The sequence below is a fragment of the Centruroides sculpturatus genome, unplaced genomic scaffold (genome assembly GCF_000671375.1).
Source record: "Centruroides sculpturatus isolate CEXI.00-Female unplaced genomic scaffold, Cexi_2.0 scaffold656, whole genome shotgun sequence".
NCBI lineage: Eukaryota > Metazoa > Arthropoda > Arachnida > Scorpiones > Buthidae > Centruroides > Centruroides sculpturatus.
Window position 1 is genome coordinate 311,761 of NW_019384824.1, and position 25,652 is coordinate 337,412.

At 29.5% G+C, this 25,652-nt stretch overlaps 1 protein-coding gene and 1 long non-coding RNA gene across 2 annotated transcripts in view; one reads left to right on the top strand and one right to left on the bottom strand.

Moving 5' to 3' along the window:
• The window catches only part of LOC111629989 (electron transfer flavoprotein-ubiquinone oxidoreductase, mitochondrial-like), a 33,545-nt gene that overhangs the window by 6,566 nt on the left and 1,327 nt on the right, over positions 1 to 25,652 (top strand). The window contains exons 5-13 of the mRNA XM_023373970.1: positions 2,364 to 2,445; positions 8,293 to 8,411; positions 11,730 to 11,807; positions 16,857 to 17,069; positions 17,939 to 18,157; positions 20,347 to 20,515; positions 20,682 to 20,864; positions 23,622 to 23,843; positions 23,991 to 24,165. Coding sequence (XP_023229738.1) covers positions 2,364 to 2,445; positions 8,293 to 8,411; positions 11,730 to 11,807; positions 16,857 to 17,069; positions 17,939 to 18,157; positions 20,347 to 20,515; positions 20,682 to 20,864; positions 23,622 to 23,843; positions 23,991 to 24,154 — 1,449 coding nt within the window. The 3' untranslated portion in view covers positions 24,155 to 24,165. The remainder of the gene's footprint in view (positions 1 to 2,363; positions 2,446 to 8,292; positions 8,412 to 11,729; positions 11,808 to 16,856; positions 17,070 to 17,938; positions 18,158 to 20,346; positions 20,516 to 20,681; positions 20,865 to 23,621; positions 23,844 to 23,990; positions 24,166 to 25,652) is intronic.
• On the bottom strand, positions 1,159 to 25,614 carry LOC111629990. Its single transcript, XR_002757433.1, has 3 exons — positions 25,466 to 25,614; positions 8,650 to 8,815; positions 1,159 to 1,405 (listed from the first exon to the last, which is right to left on the bottom strand). It is a non-coding gene; the product is annotated as an uncharacterized LOC111629990 (long non-coding RNA).

Consider the following 25,652-nt stretch of genomic DNA (forward strand, 5'->3'; position numbering starts at 1 on the left):
CCCACCGTGTATTTTTCTATTTTAATAATAAAACTGTAATTAAAAGTAATCGAAAAAACTTTTAAAAAATTTCTTATAAACATTAAATNTTCTCAAACACAAGACCGTGTTACTGTTTAAACACTTGGCGTTTTTTCATCTTTATTCAGTTGATACGAGTATTACTACACGTTTTGGGCATTGCCCCTCATCAGCCAACTAAACATTAAAAAAGTATACATAAATTTTTTAACAAAACAACATTATACAGAAAGGCTATTTTACAAAAATATATAACTAAATATATCTTGAATAAAGTTTGAATTGACTGTGTTGATATGTAATAATAATTGATAGTATTTGAAATAGCTTGATGCTAAACCATTTTAAATAATAAGTAACATCAAAGGATATGATTATCATTTCACTTTCTTGGTTGTTATAGAATATAACATAGGGAAAATATGGTAATTTGTCAATTTTTATCCTGTGATGTTTTGTATTTATTGATGTTTCAAACTTACATGCCCAAAAGTGTTAAAAAAACATATGAAAATTGTGCACACATCGGCATCTATTTTGTATTATATCTTGGGACTGGGAAAACCATGAATTTTGAAATTTGGCAGGATTGTTTCTATATATGGGACATTGGTGCTGTTAAATTTTAAAGATAAAAGGGATGGGAATATAGAGGGAGGTCATCTCAAATGGAGTCAGATTTAATGAAAATTTTACTTATTGGCATTAAAATTATTTTTAAAACCCCCCTCAAAAATAAGATTTTTGCCTTTTCATAATAATTATATATATAATTTGGTTTATGGCATCTGACATCGCCTTCTGACTTCCAGGAACCTACCCCATTTTTCTCTATCTGTACACCATTCCTTTCTGATCCCATTTTCACTACATGTTGTTTTTTTAAATAATTTTGTACTAAAATTTCATTCAGTTGTATTTCATTTGTATTATGAATTTAATGGGTTTGGATTTAACAGTTTAAATGAATATATTTACATCTATTTTTATTTGGTTTTTAGAGGCCATCCATACATTTCTATGTACAGTTTAGAGGATTGCAAAAAGTGCATTATTGTACTGTACATGAGAGGGCGGGAGAGAGAGAATTAAAAGTGGCTCAAAACAATGCATTCAATTAATGGACAGCCTCTTACATTGTTATATTCAATTTTATATTTATTTTTACTTATTAATTACTAAGTTAATGTCAGAATGGGAATATTAGGGCTACATGTTAATATCTTTATGATTATCAAAACCATTTGTTTCGAATACATTACATACATTCCAAATTGAATACTTTCAGATGTCGACATGAGTAGAGTCTCGGACGAAAGCGATGTGGTCGTCGTCGGTGGAGGACCGGCCGGAATGTCTGCCGCCATTCGCCTAAAACAACTAGCTAATGAGAAAGGAAAAGAGTTAAGAGTTTGTTTGGTTGATAAATCACCAGAAATTGGTAATTATATTAATAAAATAAAATTTAAATATTATAACAACAATAAAAAATGCAAATTTATTTTAAAATACATATTAAAATACATATTAATTGCAAAATTGACTCACTCTACATGACTCATGATTTGTTTAACTTACATTATATATTTGAAATTATATCAGATGCTTTTTAAATTCCAAAGATTAAAAATTAAAAAAATAACTGATAATACAGTAAATAAGATTATAATGCTTTTAGATAATTTTTTNTAGTTTTTCTATTTATTAGGATAATGTCTCTTAAGAATGATTTTATGACTTTTTTTACTTTGAATAATGTACAGGGTCTTTCAAAATTAATGCTACCATTTTAAATTACTGTAATTATGTTAATTATTACCCAAAGAACTATACAATGTACACCAACCAATAGAGTAACTGTTTGAGTCTCATCTCCCATCTGCATTTAAGTGTCTTGTCGTCTACTACCTCTAGGAACTGTTGTAAACAAAAATGGTGACTTCACAACAGGGAAGGCATCTTGTGTTCTGCAATTTGCAAAGTTGGAATCAGTCATAGTTGTGCAATACAAGTAATCTGTAGTAGCTGCAAAATTGTGGCTGCAGTGGGAGGAGTAACAACCATAGCAAGCATAGGAAGAATTTCAGTTTCAGTTGGGTGTGTGCTATGAGATATGAGGTGTTTGCTTTAAGAAATTGTAGTGGGCAAATATAAAACTTTGATGTTTGTCTAATGTTTTAATATTCATTATAATGTTCTCAGATAATAGTTAACATAATTACAATAATTCTTTAATTACATATAATAATTAATTACAATAAATAATAGTAGCATTCTTTTAGGAAGATCCTGTATTATTTTTAAAATTTTTATATTTTAATTTAGCATACTCAATTTTTCAGGCACCATTATATACACCCGTTACTAAAGATAAATTTTATATTCTCACTGAAAAAGGAAGTTTTCCAGTACCAATATTTAAAGGTAAATATTACATATAGAATCTAATTCAATACAGTTGAACCTTTTTATCTCAAATCTCATGGAAATGAGAAAAAAATTTGAGATAGCCAGGTTTCAAGAGACAGAGTTTCCTTTACAGTAAACAACAATAGGTTTTATGGAGGTATGCTATTTTATTAATACAATAGCAAGTACAGAACATAGTTGTATTAGGTATAAATAAAACATTTTTGACATATCTTAACAGAAATAGTTTGTCAATAATTTCTTATGTCTGAGTTTCTTCAACCAATAAGACAAAAGCCAAAATCATAGTCAATCAGAGAAAAGCAGTGTTAATTGCAACTATGTACTGTATTTCATGAGATGTTTCTCAACTACAATTTATGCTACCAAGATATAGTTGCCAAGTTTTGAATTTGTAATTGACATTTCAGTTGTAATTCGTGAGAAAATTATTTGAGATAAACATGAAAAGTACATTGAATTTATGTTGAAAATACAGGGGAAAAATAGCTTTTGAGATAAACATGTTTTTGATAGACAGGTTTAACAATATGAGATAAGTAGGGGGTCAAGGGTTAAACCTGTCTGACCACTTATTCTACACAGATCGTGAGATCCGATCTCAAACATCAATGGATGACTTCCTAAGATGTTTAAATTTAGTCCAGGAGTTCGCGAGATCCCCTGGAAGTTGTTTCCCTGACACCAGTTAATAAATTTAATCCGCGGATTAACACGCGTAAACGAGGAATTTCGAATGGGAGGGACACAAGTAAGTGGAGCAGACAAAGGCATGGATATCAGTCATTGAAGAGAACATATTTAAAGTAACAAAACAAAATAGTTAATGGAATCAAATAAAAATAATTTTACAATTAAAGGGATTACAAATAATAGATTCTGAACCTATCTTGAGAGAGAGAAAATTCAACCATCTAACTTAAATGTATATGCGTGAGAGAGAGTTCACATCAATCTAAATAGATTATAATACCTTCACAGTTCCATAAGTATCTTGTATATGAACACTGTCTTCTCGTTCAGTATCAGGGAGATGTTTAGGAAGCATAACATCTATGGATGCACTATTTTAATATGATCAACATCTATGTGGCGGTCCTCTTAACTTAGAATGGCCTTAATCGTAGTTTATGTGGCAAGAACTTCTTTTGACAAACTGCGTAAAGTCTGTATGGTAACCTCTTTGACGGACTACCTGGAATGGCGGGAAAATGTCCCTTTTATGCAGGTCAATGGCCTACAGTTGGCCAAGTCTCGTGTGCAGCCATTTCTGATTCAACTTACTAGTCATCAGAGATAGGAAATAAACTTCCTATCGAAATTGAAAGTTTTGACATCCGTTGATTCGAAAATTTGTCAAAGTAAAAAATATTAACTTCTAATTGAATTGAAATTGTTCTCTCTTTTTCTAATTTCTTTAAAAATGACCCGACCCCTAAATCCTGATTCTCACAATAATATATAGAAATACAAATACATATAAATTTAATTAAATTTATTTTGCTTAAGTCACAAAAGATGATGTAGTTTTAGGATATGTTGAAATAAAATTACATTATTACTAATAAAAGCAATACATAAGTTATTTCTAAAGAACTGGAATAGAACCGAATCCTGGTCCGTTACAGAGAACTCCTACGAAATAAGGCAGACAACCTATCCATTGTCCTAAACAGCCAGACATTAATCCTAAACCTTCGGATGGAGAAAAAAATCTGATTACAGTGGTACCTCAGGATATGAAATTAATCCATTCCGAAACTGAGATCATATCACGAAAATGTCATAAGGTGAATCATTTTTCCCCATATGATTACATGTAAAACCAAATAATTCATTCCAACATGAAAAACACACTCAAATTAAAGCTAACTAATACATTGAAAAAAATAACTATAGTAAGCAAAACACTGAAAAATGCATTTTGTAGTTGTAAATGTATAAATAACCATAATAGAATAATAATTGATTAAAAAAATGTAGTTTTATTTGCACTTTACCTTTGAGGATAGACGACAGTGGAGGTGTAAACTGGTAGCAGAGGAGAGGGAGAAGGGAAATGATACTAAAACTTAAGTTACATAACATAATGTAACAATAACTTAAAAATAACTTAGAAAAGATAAAAAAATTGTTGTTGTTTTATATATATATTTTTTTTATTTTTATTTACTGCTTTTTGCTTTCTTTCCTTCACTTCCACCAGCACTTTCACTGGATAGAGGTTGCTTGGTAAAATATCTATCCACAGAGGTTTGGCTTTGCCTACTTTTTAAAATGTTTCTAAAATGTCTTAGGCAAATGTCATTACTCCGAACAGCAATAAGGCCAGTGTTGAACCTTTCCGGGATGTTTCTTTTCAATAAAATCAATCACTTTCTGATAATACCTCAAGATTTCCTTTATCAAGTGAGATCCTTCCACAACGAAGCAAACATGCGGACTGAGACCGATGAACAGAAGTGAATAAAAAATGTCACCACGAATTAACGTAACATCGTATGGTGAGTTTTTGTTCATACTGTGGAGCAAAAATATGTTTGAATTTCATGTCATATCCTGAAAATTTTGTATGCTGGGGCATTTGTATCCTGAGATACCACTGTACTACCTATGTGGAATGAAGAAAAACTGATTCATCTACTTTGCAAGGATCCTGATCTTTCAGAGATGAGGCATATGGTTCTAGGTTTATACAACATTTAATTGATGAGAAGAGCTTATAACATGGATTTACAAGTCATGTTGAATAACCAGAATAAAAACCTTTGTTTTCTTCATCACTTTTTGAAATAAAAGGAAAAATGTATTATTTATTTAGTACTAACTTAAACTAACAGTAATAAAGTTTATTTTATGTTATATCAAATTAAACTTATTTTGTTACTTGTTGAGTGTTGAAACTAATAAATTTCCAAATTATCAAATAGCATGAATCAGATAAATTGATGCAAGTTGTGGCATATACATTTGCAATATTTCATGAATTTGTTTAATAAGAAATCTGAACATATTAAATGCTTTGGATAGAAAATTTAATTTTTTTTTAATTGGAAATTATTTATTTTCAATTCTTATCTAATCTAAACTATGGAATTTAAAAATACTTAATTTTATAATCGTAAACTTAAAATTAAAAAATTACTGAGTGAATATTATAAATATTATCTTTTAATTCCTCCTTTAACTGAAGTATGCTTAAACAAAATAAATTTTGATTAAGAAGAAAGCATTTTGTTCTTGAATATGATAAAATTAGGAAGGAAAGAAGGTAAGACTTCTAAAAACCTAATGACCATCTCACAAAAATCCCCCAATAGGGGACTGACTGCCCATCAGTACACCTATTTTTTTGTAAGTATGTTTTGTAATCATATTGAAAAAAGGAGGAATAGCATAACATATGTGCTAGTTCTAAAATATGTTTGTGATGAGCAGGTTCATTGTTTATACTTAACAAAAAATCTCTAAAAGCACAAAAACATGGTTGTAAGTGTATGGATGGGTATAAAGAAATAAAATTTAACATATATTGTTACATGCACACTTTGTGTCACTTGGAGCTGTCGCAATTCATTGATACACTGCTCGGGGTTACTAACGGAGAAGCTGTATTCTTTTAAATGTTCTTTGAGCAACATATACATGATTTGCTCAAAGAACATTTAAAAGCATACAGCTTCTCCATTAGTAACCCTGAGCAGTTTATCAATGAATTGTGGCAGCTCCAAGTGATACAAAGTGTGTATGTAACAACGTTAGATTTTATTTCTTTATACCCATTAATACTCTTACAACCATGTTTTTGTGCTTTTAGAGATTTTTAGTTAAGTATAAACAATGAACCTGTGCATCACAAACATATTTTAGAACTAGCACATATGATCACAAAATGTACTTACAAAAAAAGAGATTTACTGATGGCAGTCCACTATCAGAAGATCTTTGTGAGATGGTCATTAGGTTTTTAGAAAAAACAGTCTTACCTTCTTTCCTTCCTAATATTATCATATACAGAAGGTACGTAGACAATATTTTTGTTCTTGAAGATATTATATTTATCATTACTAAGCTATTAATTACAAATACAGCAGATGATAAGATCCAAATTGCAAACTATTAAATTATTATGAAACTATCCAAGATACTTATAAGCAGCATTCCCTCTAATTGCATGGCTGCACACTGCTCAAATTATTGCCATGCATGAGAATTTATGTGCCACGCAGGTGAGCATGAACACTGATTTGAACTGTTGTTTACTGATTTCTCACTCCATCTGCAACATGATTATTGATATGAATATTTTGATTAAATACATTAAATCATTGACAAAAGATAATATTTTGTATGGACGTATGATTTAAAATGAATTTAATCTCTACTTCATAATTAATTATTTTAGTTTTTAAAGGAAAAAATAAGATTGTCCATGTATTTGCTTAGAAAAATTTTTTGCTCAGAGAAGCACACGTTCCACTCAGCTACAAAAAAATTAGAGGGAATGTTGTTCATAAGCAAATTATCAACTAGAGATTGTTTTTATGTTTTATATTGCATCATATTATTTATTTTATTCAATGCATCTATACAATATCTTTTAAAATTTATTATTAAAAAAAAATACAGTAAATTAATGCAGTCTTTTTGATAAGTACACAGTAATACAATAAATGTTTTAAATATATTGTTAACATATTAAATGTATTTGCGGTCTAAAGTTCTGAAATGTAATTACATTTAATAAAAATTTAATATTCAAATTTTTGATTGATATAAATAGTAGTACAGATTATTGATTTAATTCTGTATTTAAATAATTACTTAAAAAGAAAATTATAAATTGTTTTGTACCTATAATGTAAATATAACACTTTGTGTTGAATTATTATAATATTAAGTAATCAATGAACACTTTTGAAGTCATTTATTATAAAACTGATTAACAAAATTTCAAATTCTTGAAAAATGACTATGGAATAACTACAAACAATAATCTAGAATTAGAAAAACTGTTCAGTAAGTATTTATTTTTATTGCACAATCAGTAATTTTTGTATCTTAATTTCTCATTTAAAATCAAGTTTTCTTAGGATTGACAAAGATATTCAGAAAGAAATTCAAATAAATATCCATTAAAAACTTTAAAATCTTCCTTTTTACAGTTCCGACACCATATAAATGTTATATCCACTTCCAAGTAATTTTAGAATACATATATGCATCTTCAGAGGGTATTTTTGAAAATCAGAAATTTAAAATTATCCCTTGAAGAAAGATATAAGTAGTTCGAGGGTACTTGGGAATTAGACTGCGGTGTTATACAATGTTTGGACTCCAGAAAAGCAGGTTTAATTTACAATAACAAATAAGTTTGGAAAGATGTTACAAATGGTTAATACTATATGAAGATAATATTATTAAGATAATGCATTCATTTACTTTTTTTACCATATTAAATTTCTGAACTTTTTATCAAATTTTATACTAAGGTGCATATATCAGTTTTACTGATTTTCTATATTTAGCAGATTTAGGTTCAATAAAATTATTTTTTGTGATACAAATATTTCTTGTGATTATTAATAATAGGTTTGTAGGAATTAATGAAAAAGATTTTTAATTTAATAATTAAAATTTTAGCAAATTAACTTAATATACCTATAACCTATATCAATAGTTATATTTTAAGATCAAATTAAATATTTTTTCTCAACTATGATTTATTTGAAGGAAATCATTTATTAATACTGATATTTTATAATTTAATTATTATTAAATTATTAATCTGTGAATTGAACTAAAAATAATTATTCACGACCATTAGCAATTCGTTTCCAGGTTTGCCTATGCATAATGAAGGAAATTACATTGTTAGATTGGGAAATGTGGTTCGGTGGCTCGGAGAGCAAGCCGAAGAACTCGGGGTCGAAATCTATCCCGGATACGGGGCTAGTGAGGTAACGTTGATAATTTTTGATTATTAGTTTTAAAAATTTACGACAATTAAGCTGTTTGGTTTTATTTTATGTAAATTGTATTTATAATTTAAATAATAATTTAAATTAGTAATTGACTTATTAATAAGCAATAATTTTGGCAATGTGTAAAGAATATGAAAAACATTAACGTGTTTTAGAAATTGTAAGATTAAGGGACAACATATTTTGCATAAGAATAAATAAGAGATTTACTTACTATGTAAACCAAAGAGATTATTCAAATCTGATGTTATCAATCAGTAGTGCTCAAAAGGGGGCACGTGCTCGAAGTGCCCCCTTTTGTCTAGGTTGCCCTTTTCTTAATCCCAACAGAGTCCCAAATTCCATTATCAACAAACAACGGAAGATTTGTCACTTTAAGCCTATTTTGCAAATATAAAAGAAAATAATGAATGATATTTGTCAATTGTCTCATGCAACTTTGTTGTATGTTGGCTTTGAAAACAAGCAATGTTTCTTGTTTTCAAGGCGAAGTAAATCCCGATTGCAATTAGCACCACTTTGTGGGAATGTTGTTTTGACGTTGAATCATAGTTTGAAGCTTCTTGTATAATGTACAGTACAATGCCCATTTTATAGTCTGTGGGTGTTGCTATCACCAATCATATTTGAAAGACCCTGTATCTATTTTTCAGATAAGAGAATTCATGAAAATGAGAATTTTTATTACTAAAATGCATTGTTTACAGCAGTGATTCACAAACTTTTTCGATCCACCTCCATAAAATTATACCCAATGCCCCCTAACCCATTTTCTCTTGTGTGAGAAAGGATTGGCAATATTCTTAGGAAAACTTTCCTATGAATCTCACACTGTGTGCCCTTATCATACATTGTTCTCAACATCTGGAAACCATTAAATGCAATGTTTCCTCTTGTCAGTTTAACAGAGGAAAGGGAACGGCTTTCAGTGACTCCAATTTTGCCTTTGGTCACCGTTCAATACCCTGCCTCCAGCGCCCCCTAGATTTAATCATCGCCCACAAGGGGGCGTTATTGCCCACTTTGAGAAACACTGGTTTACAGGTATGGGCAATGCTTAACTCTAAACCATTTGACTTTTATACAACATGCTCTTTGGTACAGTATATAGTACACTATCCCTAAATTGCTTTTTATGCATCATATACAGACATGCAAGGAATTTAAAATTCAATTCACCCATAAAATACTAATAGATATTCACATTTTATAGTATTAAATCAATATAATCTTTTACATTATTGCATTCATCAATTTAAATGCCAATTGCACTATATTTTAGTAAGTTTTTAAAATTCTTTATTTTTAGTTTACTGGATTTATTAGAAATGTCAGATGTTCTATAAAACATATATAAACATTTCAAAGCCTCATAATTATATTAAAACCAAATGATTGCTAGATTAAATTGGGCTACATTACAACTACTATTAATAATTAAGTACTGAGTATTTGGCACCAGAATGTTAGACACCATCCATGGGTAACTAGTATAGTTATATCTAACTTAAATATGGCAGAAGCATAGGATCAGATGGAGGGACACAACTGCCACTTACCATGTGGTAATGCATCCACATGGTAAGTGGCAGTTGTGGGTTCTAGTCCTGCTCGAGCCAATTTTTTTTCCAGAATTTTCTAAATTATTTCATAAATATTAAATTAATTATAATTATTAAATTTAATAAGAGATGGCACCTAATGCCGATCTCCAGTGCCAAATTACTGGGTATTTAATTATTAATAGTATTGGCAACATAGCCCAATTTAATCTGGCAATTGTTTGGCTCTGTAGAACATCGAAGTTACATTTATTGTGATGTGTGCTAGTCAAAATATTTAATATATTCAATTTAATTATAAAACTTGTTGACAAACAGCAATTTTACTTTATTTAACATGGTCCAAATGGGCATATATGTTGTTATCTGAAACACATTACAAAGTTAAATAAAGAATTAACAATGCTGTTGTGAGTCATCCAACACAATGAGAATATATAAATCAGAAACCCTGGATCTTATTTACTATCTCTGGTGATATTAAACTTTATTCTTTAAATTTTACAAGGCAATGTCACTAAGACAGTGGAAGTCTTCCTCCTAAACTCTTGTTTGACTTTTGCATACATTTTTAGGAATGCATTATGTTCAAAAGTCTGACATCTGTTATAAGTGAAATTAGAGAAAATTGTATAGAAACTTTTTTACACATTTAGAACAGTTGGCATACTATACAAGATACAGTAGATATTTTTAAATTTTATTGTGTACAGTACATTGAAAGGTTTTCCTGATTTTGGACAATGATATTTAATGCCAAATATTTTCATTAAATATTGAATAAAATAACTCAAACTTTGCAAGCCTGGAATATATCTTACAAAATAACAACAAATTGAACATTAAAAGAAATTCCTGGATAATCTATTGCAAATTCTATCGTTTTCGATCTTTAAAGGAGATCTTCCTCAGAATTCTTTAAATTGAAATGCGGAAATGGAATGTTTTTAAGAATTATTTAAAAAACGTATAAATGAGAATTTTTTAACTAATTCTCTTAAAAAATTTTTAAATAATTTACATTGATTAAATCGAATTTAAATCTCTCCAAAATAATTTTTTTAATTTGACTGTTCCCTTTGGTATAAGGATTGCCAGGCATAGGATACTTGTCCTTTCTCTTTGAAATTAATGCAACGTCCGCTCTTTACAGGTTTGAATATTTTGAGAGATTCCAGTGTCCTTATTTGGTCGTCATGCTTAGATCGTCTTATGATGGAAGCTTGGTCTAGATGGGCTTGAATGTCATTGTCTGTGTCATACCTGGCTAGGGGGTGTTGTATTTTTCTTTATTAATATCATAATTGTGTTCAGCCAGTCTTACTTTGATGGCTCCAATGTACTCAAGATCATGCTGGAATCTATTGTCTCTCAGTGTATTCCAATTTAAAGAATCCTGAGGAAGATCGCCTTTGAAGATTGAAAACGTTAGAATTTGCAATAGATTATCCTGGAATTTCTTTTAAGGTTCAATTTGTTGCTATTTTGAATAAAATAACACAAACAAATGCAAAAAACTGATCTGTGGTAATAAAACTCTTTTCTTTGCAACAATAATAGTTATCAATAAAAATTAATTATTAGGAAATTATAAAATTTAAATAATAAGTGCTTGCTTTTTGAATGTCATAATAATGAACTTGTTTTTGAATTTTCAGTATTTCATAAATAATTACAATGCACAATAATGTAATAAAAATTAAATAAGTAATTTTGCATGCTTTTTTCCTAGATTCTTTATCACGAAGACGGTAGTGTAAAAGGTATTGCAACAAATGACGTAGGAGTTGCTAAAGACGGTTCGCCCAAAGTATGAACTTAATTAACTTTATTATAAATTATTTTGTAAAATAATCAATATTAACTTTGTTAGAATAAGGAATTATCGTTCTTAAAATTGTTAATCTCATTTGAAAAACATTATCACAAGCTCTTTATGATGTAAGTGAAATGCATCCTCCTAGAAAGCTATTTATTTTCAATTATCTTAATTTTCCCTAAATTATGACAGGTTTAATTTATTATATAAATAATATATTTAACTAATGAAAGGATTTGACAACTCTAGTTTCAAAGAGTGAAATTTATGAATGGTTAAAACCATTTTTCATTTGTGAAAGAATGAAATTCTTTCATGAGTGAAAACTTTTTCAGTATAAAGAACTGTTTGATTTAGTTATAAGATAAAAATTAAAGCAATGGGATCGGTTATTATATATGTTAAAATAATAATTCCAAAAAATTTGTAAATTTTAAGAATGGGAATAGAGGAGTTAAAACAGCAGATGGGTAGATTGAAGATCGATAGAAATTATTTTAAGTGTTTCTTACGTGAACAACATACACCTACAACATTACAGTTACCGGCATCTATCAAGACCAGTATTCGATGTGGTGATGTAATAAAAATAGAAAGATCAATTATAAAATCAGTTATAAAGAAAAAAGGTAAACAAATATTTTTATTATCTAAAAAACATAAATAAATGAAGAGAAATAATAATATTAATAGAAATGATCAGTATAATACAAAAAAGAATTTTAAATTAACTAAAAAATTTGATTACCCTTCAACTGCAGAGAGAGAAGAATGGGGTTAAATAAATTAATTGTAAACTTAACAAATGTTGATGTACCGAATAATTATTTATGCCTATTGTCAAATGGAAATAATATGAATCTGCCTATATTTTCAAAATCAATTGAAGTTGTGGCCGAAATAGAATGTGCTATCCAACAAATCCCAGGAAAACAAGAAGATAAAAAACAATTAAGAATAAATCTAAGTAAAGATCTCCAAAAATTTAAAGGAAAAGGTGCATATAAGGAATATATAGTAGACAAGAAAGCAATTAATATAATTAGTAAAATGAATAGATTAATTAAATTTTTTAAAAATAAACATATATCTATCATTAAAGCAGATAAATCTCATGCACTTATAATAATTAAAAATTCTGACTTACAATTAAGGAAAAAACAAATAGTGTTTACTGATGAATATGAGCTTTTACCTAGTGATCCAATAGAAGAAATTAAAAAAGGATTAATTAAATTAACGAAAATACATAAAAAAGAGTGCATGAATCAAGATTATAAGAAGATAATGAACTTTAATAATGTACGTATTACACAACTCAATATTAGACTTAAAACCCACAAAGTGGGAAATATTTATAGACCATTAGTGGATTTTAAATATTCTATATTGTATAATTTAGAACGTTATATTAAAAATTATTTACAGTGCATACCAGACTCTAAATATAGTATAAAAAATACAGATCAATTAATTTCAAGTTTATTATATGGTCAAAGCAAGAAATCCTTTAGATTTATAAGTTTGGATGTAAAATTGATGTATCCATCAATAAACTAGAATTTCATTACAGAATGTTTAAGTAAATATAATTTACCTAGTTATATTATGGATTTTATAAAATTTGCCTTTAAAAGTAATTACTTTACAATTTCCTCAGAATATTACTGTCAAAAAGATGGGATAGCGATGGGATCTGTGGTTGGTCCAAAACTTGCGGATATTTGTATGACATTAGATGAAAAAATCTTCCAGTTTAAAGATACAGTCATACCCCGGACTTACGCGATAGGTGGGACCGAGCGATAACCGCGTAAGTCGGGGTATAATTTTGCATATAAATACATACAAATTATTTTTAATTCGGACTGTAGACTAAAGAAAACAACAATTTAGAAAAAAAATGTTTAATAAAATCTTAGATAATACATATGTATAACAAATTATATTATTATAAAATTTTTCACATTTACTTGATTATCACAACATAATTTTAACATTGTTTCCATCTCAGCGATAATACCGTGACGTTTACGAATGTTGCTCGAATTTAAAGATTGAGCATTTTTTACAGCTTAGAGAATTTTTTCTTTACCTTTTATAATTGTTCTGACTGTCGATTCGGGTAGATCAAACTTCTTTGCCAATTCACAAATTTTCATTTTTGTATCGAAGTCTTTAATAATATTAACTTTACATTCCAAAGATAAAGTTTTTCTTTTCTTGTTTGATGCAGAAGAATCAGTTCTACTTCGTTTGGATGACATAGTAGAGTGTTAAGATTAATCATATTCGTTATTGTAAACCGCGCTTAAGTTAGGCGTCATCTGTTCATTTCTTTTGTATGTCCGACGATCAAAAGACCGCTTGGGATCGAGTCTGTTTATAATTTGAAAGGTAATCTTGTCAGTTGTATATACAAAAGGTAAATTGTTTACAAAATGAGTCTTTGTTTATTATCTGATAAATGTATACTTTTTTCGTCAATTGTTCACGATTGCAGATGCCTTTTGTGTAAAATCCAAGTCGGATGTATGTAAGCTAATAAATGTTCTCGTTAATCTTATCTCGCCTTTTGGTTCGTTCACGGTTACAAGAAATTACCATATAGAGTCTCTCGAGTCTCTGTAGATATAACAAACAGAAATAAATTACACAAAATCAATTGTAGCTATGCGTCGATTCCGTGCCACACGTCCGAACATTAAGCTGAACAATAGTGTGGGGGGAGTGAATAATCAAGAGTTGCGTGGCGCTGAAACAAAAAACGAATCGACGAGATTTGAAAATCGCGTAACTCCGGGTTCGCGTAAGTCGGGGTATGACTGTATTTCTTTTTATGCTAGGTATGTAGATGACATATTCATTTTGTACGATTCAAATATCACCACAGCTAAAAACATTGAAACTTATTAAATTAAATTAATTAAACCAAGGGCAAAAAGCAATTTCTTTATATTAATTGAAACTTATGCAAACATCATAAACAAAAATATTGGATTCACCTATGAAGAAGATAAAAATTGTGAAATTAATTATTCAGATGTTACAATCACAAGACAAGATGAAAAACTACTGTTTCGTAGGTACGAGAAAATTTGTAACAATAATAAAATGATTAGTTATAAATCATATTGTTCTATAGGAATTAAAAGAAATGTATTTTTAATGGAATTACAAAAAATTTTTAATAGAACAATGTTACAGAAATATATTGAAGTGGAAACTAAAAATCTTTTAAAAAAATATTTATTGAATGATTATCTGCAACAACTTATATATAGATGGTGTAATTCTTATACCACTAACAAATATAATGTTAAAAATAAAAAAATAAAAAATTTATATATTAAAATCCCATATATTACAAAATTTATGAAAAATATAAAAAATTCTTTGAAAAATTACTTTGTCAATTTAGTAGATGAACAATGAAATAGACTAAATAAGAGTATTTATTTGATTAACAAAGGAAATGTTAAATGTTCAAAGAATCCTCTGGAAGTACCAGGAGTCGTTTACAGATTGATGTGTACATGTACTGTACAACCAAGAAGTACTATATTGGTGAAAAAGGAAGAAAACTTGAAACGAGATTGAAGGAGCACAAGGTGGCAATTCAATTAAAATGAACCGAATCTCTGTGGCATCAGCATTGTAATATTACAAATTGTATTATTGATCAAAATAATGTTAAAATATTGTATGAAATAGAAAATCTTGTAACTAGACATATTATTGAACATTACTGCATCAAAAATTATGTAAATACCATTAATTTAAATATTGGCATAAGTGTAGATGCATGTTGGGATATGATGATAGAGCATAAAAGTATTGGCAATGTAAAGCACGATATCCACTGATGAGGCTAACAGGCGAAATGCATATGGAGAATAAAGTAAGAGATAATTATTGATTTCAAATTGTGATCCATCTCTGTATTTAATTTTCTCAAAGTCAGATAAAAAAGAGTGATTTTAACTCGTTTATTCTCAAAATTTACAAATTTTTTAGAATTATTATTTTAATGTGTTTGATTTAGATCTAGTTAAAAAATTAGCTTCACTAATCCGTTTTGAAAGAGAAAATTCTATGGACTAGATATTAACAGAAATGTAAAATATAAGTTAACAATATTTAAAATACATAAGGATTAAAATATGGCATTTCTGATTTTTGTGTATCAGTGGCCAGGTGGCCGAGGCAGTTAATGTTTCGTCTTACCACTCCAGGAGACCCAGATCAAATTTGGTTAGCAACTCTGAAAATTTTTCTCAAGTGGATCATCTCAAATGTGTTGGACTTGATCCCCATCCCACTGTGGGGTCTGGCCAAATCCACAATTTTTTTTTCTCTGTTCACCCCTGTGGGACTAAAAAGGTCTTTAATTGTGTGGGTTTGGTTGGGCCGACAGTGGGTGAAAGGAGAGGGATGGAGCCCGACATATCTGCAACAAACTTTTTTGTCCTGTCTGGATTCTTTTCTGGGTCTTCCAGAATGGTAGATTGACACCTTTTTAATCATTTGGTCATCTAGCAATCTCTCATGATGGATCTGGGAAAAAGGCCCTCTTAGTATTCACAGGATGGAGGGACAAAAATAAAAAAAAATTTTTAATTAATGTAATTATTAAAGTATTAATCTTTTAAAATAACTGATGAAAACTATTGTCAAAACATTCTAAACTGGTTTTAAGCATTCATAACATAATTGTAAAACATCTCAGTTAATTGAGTTTAGGCCATTCTGTATTTCCAATATTGCATCTATGGTCAAACTCTGTTTTTATGACGTCAATGTGACTTAAAAATTGGCACTTTGTATTAATTTATATTTATCGAACTTGTTAACATCAAAGTGCCTATCCTCCTTCGTCCATGGGAACTGCAAATCTACTTGGTATTAGCACAGATTTTGCATTCAATAATGTAATGAGGTTTGACTGTATAATTTATTTTATATAAATTCAATAATTTTAATGATTTTGCAAGTAAAAAAAAAAAAATAGACAATGACCATTTGCTTGTTTATTTTCAGGATAATTTTGAACGAGGTATGGAATTACATGCAAAGTGCACCATTTTTGCTGAAGGATGCCACGGTCATTTGTCGAAACAGTTGTTTAAGACATTTAACCTTCGAGAGAAATGTGAACCTCAAACTTACGGAATAGGATTTAAAGAAATATGGGAAATTGATCCGTCGCAACATCATCCGGGACAGGTGATGCACACAGTTGGATGGCCGTTGGTGAGTTTTTCAACATAAATTGTATGCTCTCAATAAGTTTCTTTACACATAACACAATTTAATGTATTGTATTATATTGCTGTGGAGGGAATGAGGATGAGTGATAATTGTCAAAAAACAAAACAATGTTTAGTAAATAAATTGAATTAAAAATAAAAGACACAGAACAACTTAAAACACAACAACTTTATAAAACAAAAAAAAACTAACAAACAGAGATTGTTCTTTTAAAAAGTTTTGAAACAAAATGATTCCATAAGCATTCTTTCTCTTTTAACAGGCTTTTAAACATCAGTATGGTCTTCTCTTGTTGGACCATAAGTCCCACTGACATAAATCTGCTTTGTGGCAATATATACCTTGGACAAATCCACACTATAATTCTGGAAGACAATACCTTCTTAAAGTGAAAAGAGAATGAATAAAAGTCAAGATATTTAAATCTCCACATTCAATGTCCTTAAAATAGTAATAACTTGAGGATGAAACAGATTTACATTAACATGTAGGATGATTATTATACAGTGTTTATCAAATATCAAGTTTGAAAAAAATAATTCAAAAATAAGAAAATAAAATACAGGTATCCCTTGCTTAACACAGGATTTGATTAACATGCAAAATTAATTGTAGCCATCTCTTTATATATATGTTGCATAAGTTTTAATTAACATGGCTTTACCTGTTGTCTTTACTTAACATAGATACTGTGATTTTGATCTATGCGGTAGTGTCAAGGGATTAATTAACCATGTTAATCAAGTGTATGTGAAGTTTTTAAGCAACTTATATAATTAAATCATAGTACTACTTCATAAAATACATTTTCTATTTTAAAATTTTAATATATAAATATATATAAATTTTAGGATTATAAAACTTATGGTGGATCGTTTCTGTATCATCTGGGCGAAGGACAGCCTTTGATTGCTGTAGGATTTGTCGTTGGGTTAGATTATGAAAATCCATACTTAAATCCGTTTAAAGAATTTCAACGTTTTAAATTACATCCCAGTATAAGAAAGACTTTTGAGGGTGGGAAAAGAATTGCATACGGTGCAAGAGCATTGAACGAAGGCGGTTTTCAGGTAAGTGCTCATTTGAGACCTAAATAAAAAATAATTCATCGATTTCTTGCATGGTGTTTATAAATATTGGTATTTTTCATTCAGAAAATGAAGTAGAAATTTAAATACATATGAATAAAAATATTTTCAAATTATTTTTATTTCTACACAAAACTATCTGTTGGTTTATTTCAATGGATGAATGTCAGTTCTTTTTCTAGAATTTTTTGGTTTGTTTTTTTTTTTTTTTTGAGTAATTAATACATTCACATTTGAAAAATAGAAAATATCCAATATTTCTGATAATAAAGATGTGAAGTTTTGGAAATTTTAAGATATAGAGTTGAAAATTTTTTCAATAATTTGTTTCAGGGAATAGTTATATCATACATGTAACTGTTTCCTGAAACAAGTTGCTAGAAAAATTTGTTAATATCATTAAAATTTATTTTAATTATTTTCAGACACAAATAATTATATCATAGAATTTATGAGACGGGTGCTGAAAAATTTGTAACTTTTCAACACCCAACACTGGGTCTTGAGGAATGTAGGGAGAGAAGGTTGTCTGTAGAACACATGCACCACAAAAGTCTATTATGACCATTAATTTCCTTTTTTTTGACAGTTTGAATTTGTGATGGTGGCATCAAATTTGTGGTACTACAGTTCATGTTCCTCCAAGGAAAAGAAATGCATGAGATATGATCTAATAGGCTGCAAATCTAGAGAAAAACTGCTTTTCCTCCACAGTGATGAAGAAATGGATGACACATTTCTGAACTGGCTAATTCAAAATAACAGATAAACTATGTTCTAGCAGTTGGCAAATTTTCTTGTGGACCATCAATGGTCCACGAGAAAATTTGGGTGGTCCGTGGAGAAATTTGGTCGTTGATGAACTGAAGGTTACACCAAGTATTACAAAAAAAATGCAAAATGCTTAGTTGCTTTTTTTCACTCATTGGGGATTTTTATTCGAATCTGAAACCAAATACGAAGTGACTGTTATCAATAAATAATGAGCAATAAACAAACAATATTGTGAGTGTGATTGTTATCCTTTGTGGAAAAGTGATAAGAATCCATAAACTTATTTCAAACTTTAGGCTTGCATTAATTTGTTATAATTAAACAAACAAGTTTCATATTAATATAGTAAAATTGAACTTTTATGATCATTATTCTACAGATTTCGTATCGTTTAAAAAAATTCATGATAGTGGTCCATGGGATTCAAAATTGTGAGTTTAGTGGTCTGTGAGGTCAGAAAGGTTGTAGACCACTGCTCTAGACAATTGATTTCAACAGCAAAGATGAAAATGTGGATAAAGTTCACAATTCCATCTTCAATAGCTGCCACATTTTCTTCAGGAAGATTGCCAAAATTTTGCAGATTTCTCAGGAAAGAATTTCTTACATTATCCATATCATCCTCTTTCTTCAAGGCAATGCATCTTTCCACACCACACACCAAACCACATAGAAAATCAAGGCTTTGGTATGATAATTGTTATACCACCTGGTCTATTCACAAATTATCTCTCAGATCTCTTGCCCAGTAACAGTAATAGGATTTTTATTCTGGGAAGATGGCAATGAGGCAAAACATTGTTTCAGTGAAGCAAGTTATCTGCATGTTTCATCAAAAAAACAAACTAATTTTTAAAATTTGGCAATTGATTTTCAGAAGATCATGTAAGCAGAAAAAGTTTGAGAACATGTAATTACTTGATAAACAATCAATTTGTATTTAAAGGAACCCCCAATAATTGCCAGTACTGTATAGGTAAGCTTGAATAAATCATTTCAGTGTGGATGGATGAATGAACAATGTTTTAGGCGGACTATTACCCAATCTACTAGCACCATTTATGCTCTTACCAGTGTCAAAAAAGCATCTGAAGAAGACAAGATTTGTTTCTGGTCGTGAGGTCATCAGTGTCATGGAAGTCCAGTTCACTAATCACCCTAAGGAATTCTTTTTCTGCAGTTGCAAAAATTGGAGGAACATTGTAAAAGGGCATTTAGTCAAAAGACGATTATACTGAATAAAATTTATTCACTATCAAATTTGTCTTTTAGGAAAAGTCACAAACTTTTAAGTCACTCTCATACTGTATATCATATATTGAATGAACATTTATATTTGTTTTTGAAATAATAAGTTTTATTAATTCATTAATTAAATTTATTAATTAACAACTTAGTGTATTCCAAAATTAACATTTCCTGGAGGTTGCCTGATAGGCTGCAGTGCCGGTTTCATGAACGTGCCTAAAGTTAAAGGAACACATAATGCAATGAAGAGTGCCATTGTTGCAGCTGAAAGTATTTTTGATACTTTGTTTGACGAAAATTATAAATCGCCTACAACAGGTAAGACTAGATTTTTCTAATTTTGTATTTAATTGTGTTTACGGAAATTTTTGTAAATTCTTAAAACTTTTTGTTAAATTTTTGAGATTCTCAAAAATAGAATTTTTTTCAGTTCTACTTATCATTTTTCTGGCATTTCATATAATATGATGAAATCATTTTACAGGAATAGAACCTATTCATTACGAAGAACGTCTTAAAAATAGTTGGGTTTGGAAAGAATTGAAATCCGTTAGGAATATTCGACCTTCTTTTCACGGTCCTCTTGGCATTTATGGTGGACTTTTTTATACGGGGCTATTTTACGTATTGGGAAGAGGAAAGGAACCTTGGACATTGAGTCATAAAGGTTTGTCACTGCTCTTGGTATTGTAATCTTTTATTAATTTATACATATTTAGAAAAATTCTGTATATGGTCAAACTTCTAAATGATGGCTAATGATGACAACCTAAGAAAATGGTTGTCATTTGGAGATTATTTTTGTATTGTTCAAAAAAGTTTCCAAGAAAAAATGGCTACCATTTAGAGATGGTCATTATTGGATGTTTGACTGTATGTAGAATTTTTATTTAATTGTAAAGTATTTTATGTTATTAGTCATTATTCAATTTTGGAAATAAAAATATAACTGTTAGTATACAAAGAAGCATAGTCAATTTAACAATATACATTCCACATGAGTTTTTGACATATGTACAATATCATTTAGTTTTCTTTTTGAATAATCTATGGTGTCAACAGAATTTCCAAAGATGTATGTTTAAATTACCAAATGCTCTATTTGATGAGTTTTTTTATGAGCTCGACTGCCTTAATTGACGAATTGAATTTGGATTTTACTTTCTGTAATTGGAATTTTGCTATTAGCTGTTTCACTTAAGTGAAATAAGTCAATTATGTTCAAACATTATACACAATACTGTATTACAAAAAGTGTTCAGATGATGGAATAATGTAGTCGTGTTCCAAATGCTGTAGTTGTGTCATAGAGAACTAATCTACAATTTTTGTGATAACTCAGGATGTATTTTCTTTATAATTTGAAGTTTAGACTATTATAAATTGTCTAAACTTCAAATGAAGAAAATACATCCTGAGTTATCACAAAAATTGTAACTATATGCAAATAATGTTAGATACTCGTAATTACCACTAGAGGGCTAGAAGCAGTTTAAAAAGGTGGATAAAAATGATAGTGTGAAGAATTTCTTTGTGTTTTTAATTGTAAAAGTGTCAGAAACCTACAATGAAAGGCTGACACTTGATTTTTTTAACCTTGTGAGATTTTTTACCAATTTTTACCTGTGTTTAAGAAGAATTCTTTAAAGCATTTTTTTTAAGACTGTTACTTCTGTGGTAGTGTATAAGGGATAAAGATGGACTTAAAAGTTATTTTTGACTTTTTGTAAATAGTCTAAACTTCAAATTATGGAGAACTAATCTATTCTTTCCATTCAATAATATTAGCATCTGAATGAATATTTATATATACATTTAATGCATTTATAATATTAAAATTAAATTTTGGTTCTACCATTTACTAACGAAAAGTCAATAATTGTACAATTCTCAGAAATGCAATCAATATAGCGTAGAGTAATAATTAACAAACAATACAAATACTGTAATAACCAAATCTGATTTTGTATGTTATATTATTAAATTTAAAAATTTTCAAATTACTGCAAGGTTATCACCATGAGAAATTTGTAATGACATTAAAGTTACAGTGCAGTATTGCATAAGAAACCTGTAAGGTGATCGACTGTTTGGCACCAGTTGGTTGTATGGCATTGCATAAAATTTGCAGGTTTTGTATGCAATGCTGTACATATAACTTTAATGTCATTATAAATTTCTTACAGCACAGTACAATCTGTATTCAAATACTTGACTCTATATTTTATCAAGTTCCAAATGAAAATAAGAATTAAATTATATATTGACCACACTAGTTGAATTAAATGAGTTGCAAAGATTGAATAATGAAATTAAAAGATAGGATAAAAGCAACTGAGATGAAGTATATGTGAAAGAAAGATTGTTTACAGTAAAAATTTAATAATGATAGTTACAATAGATTCTGTTTATTACATTCATAAATAATGTTATCAAGATTATCAGGTCCCAAAACATAGAAAGTTATAACACTTTATAAAAAAATTCATTTATCAGAATTCAGCTATTGTTTTCATCATCTTTGGGTAAATTGGTATTTTTATGTTTAATTTTTTTTCTAGTAATCTCGACACGTAGCCAATAACATGCTATTACTATCATTTATTGTTATCAGTCCTGACTGGTGCTCTAAGTTAATTATTTTAATCATTATTTGCTCACAATTAATAGTTTAAATTTCTGGCCACCATCAAAAGTGGTAGTGGACAAACAATACCAAATAAATTATTTATTAATTAATAAGTTTTCAAGTTACATTTTAAAATTCTTTAAACATGTCCTTTTGATGTCAATAAAACCAGAACTTCTTTTAATTGTATTATTGTTTACTTATTTCACATAAAATTATTAGTCAGTTATTATTATCAGTATAGGGAAGTCTCAAAATGATAACAATAAGTGTAGTCTACTGCATATTTTTCTATTTTATACCATCATATTAGTGAATAATTTTTATATCTTTTTCTAATACCCAATAATGTGTTTGATTATTAAAAGATTAATTTTCGAATAAGTGAAGTAGATTTGCAATTCAAGTCTGGAAAATTGATGTCCAATATAATTTTAATTTTGATCTAACGCTTTTTTTTGTTTTTTCATTATAACTCTTTCTGCCCTGTGGGCACTAAGAGGGTCTGTTTTTTGCAAGCCCATTATGGGTTCGGCCAGGCCCACAATGACGCGGCTGGGTGGTGAGGGACGGAACCCAACATATCTGAACGGACCACCCCTCCGAAAAATTCCTGGGCATTAGTTGGCCCATTTGGATTTGATCCTGGGTCCCCAGATCAATAGGCTGCCACCTTGACTGCTCAGCCATCCGGCCACGTGATTTCACGCTTATGAAGTTCGTGTAATATTAATTTGTATTTAAAATTCTAAACATATTTACTTAACATCATCTAAACACAAAAATTATTTTCAGGTGCCGACGCGGGAAAATTAAAACCCGCCTCTGAATGCAAACCCATTGCCTATCCCAAGCCAGATAATGTAATTACTTTCGACCTGTTGACATCAGTGGCACTGACTAACACCAATCACGAAGAAAATCAACCTCCGCATTTGACACTCAGGGACGACACGATACCGGTAGATCGCAATTTGAAAGTGTTTGACGGTCCAGAACAGAGATTCTGTCCTGCAGGTATCATGTGTTAACATTTGCTTTTAAAATGCCCATAAAAAATATATCAATATTTGGCTCTGCACTATTTGAAATGTCTGTTTTGTGTAGTTAAATTAAAGAATTGCAAAATTTCCATTCACAATACATTATTTTATGTATTTACAGGCGTATACGAATTTGTTCCATTGGAAGACGGAAAAACTACAAGACTGCAGATCAATGCCCAGAACTGTATTCATTGTAAAACCTGTGATATAAAAGATCCCAGTCAAAATATTAATTGGGTCACGCCGGAGAGTGGAGGAGGACCCTCTTATAACGGAATGTAAATAAAACCGAGGTAGGCGATGCCATTACACATTTTCACTAATTGTATAATAAAAGATTTAAAAATATGATTAATTAAGTTGTAAAATATAAGTATCAATTAAAATAGAACTATGGTTTATACAAAATTTGCAATAGTAATAATGTAAACTGGCAGCTTCCAAACTTTTTGATGGACTTACCAAATTGTCCGTAGTGGAACATAAACATTTTTACATATTTTAAGTACAGAGTGTCGTTTATCCGAAAGTCTGTCAACCGAAACGTCGGTTAACCGAAAGCGTTCCAGTTGGCAAATTTAAATTTCCGCTAATGCCGTGGCGCTGCAACCTTTGGCTATATCATGGGCTACTCCAATATTTTTTTTGTTGGTGTGTGTGCTTTAGCTGGCAGCACTGGCACTTTTGTGTAGTGTTTTTCTGAGAACTGTGTGTAGTGCTGAATTGAATGTTTTTGATACTAGATTAACTTCTAAAGTATAATTTTTTTTTTGTTTTTATATTTTTCAATATATTTATTTTGTTTGTGCAAAATAAAGAAATAATTTTTAACGATACAATAGCCACGATTATTATTATAAAAATTTTCGTTAGGCTTAACATCGACGAAAATTCAACACAAAGCGACACACAACGGAGAAAAATTTCAACATAGGATAGTTTAATATATTTTTTCGTACATACCGGTAATCGGTTATCCGAAAAATAAGTTATCCGAACAACCCCAGTCCCCAATTGATTCGGATAAACGACGCTCTACTGTATATAAAAAATATTTTTTTAAAGAATACGTCTCATCTGATACACCTATCTCACTCTCAATTGAAGCATTCATTTCTTTGGCTCAAAATGACCGAGAATTAAGCATATTAGAGAAATATATAATTTGATTTGTCATTTATCACTAATGCTTCAAGTATCTTTGTGGACCAGCGGTGCCCGCAGACCATAGAAAAGAGGGCATGAGCTATAAAACAGGTATCATACATTGTACAAGAAGCTTTAAACTACAATTTAATATTGGATTGGTGGTCCCACAAGGTGGGACTGGTCGTAACGAGGCTAATTTTACATTGCAATTTGCCATTTTATAAATATTCATTCCCGCCAACCAAGGATAAAAACCCAAACTTAAAATTAATACCCATGGAGAAATTTTACAAATCAGTTTATGCACAAATATTAATTTCTGACTTTTCTCGTAATTAATGTTTTCATGAAAAAACATTCGAATTACACCATAAAGTATTACGTAATTCACATCTATCTATCTATCTTCTTAGCAATATTAGTTACTTATACTACTAAACACACCTGATTATATTTGCCGAGTTTTTTTCTTTATTCCAAACGTTTTCAGCCTATTTGGATAGGCCATCTTCAAGCTTTCACATTCATCGTTCTAACAGAATCTTTTGTTCGAATTTCATTTGAATTTGAACTTTTAACAACTTATGTATATACAGGAGCTAACAATAATAATTGCAACGCGATTTGAGTT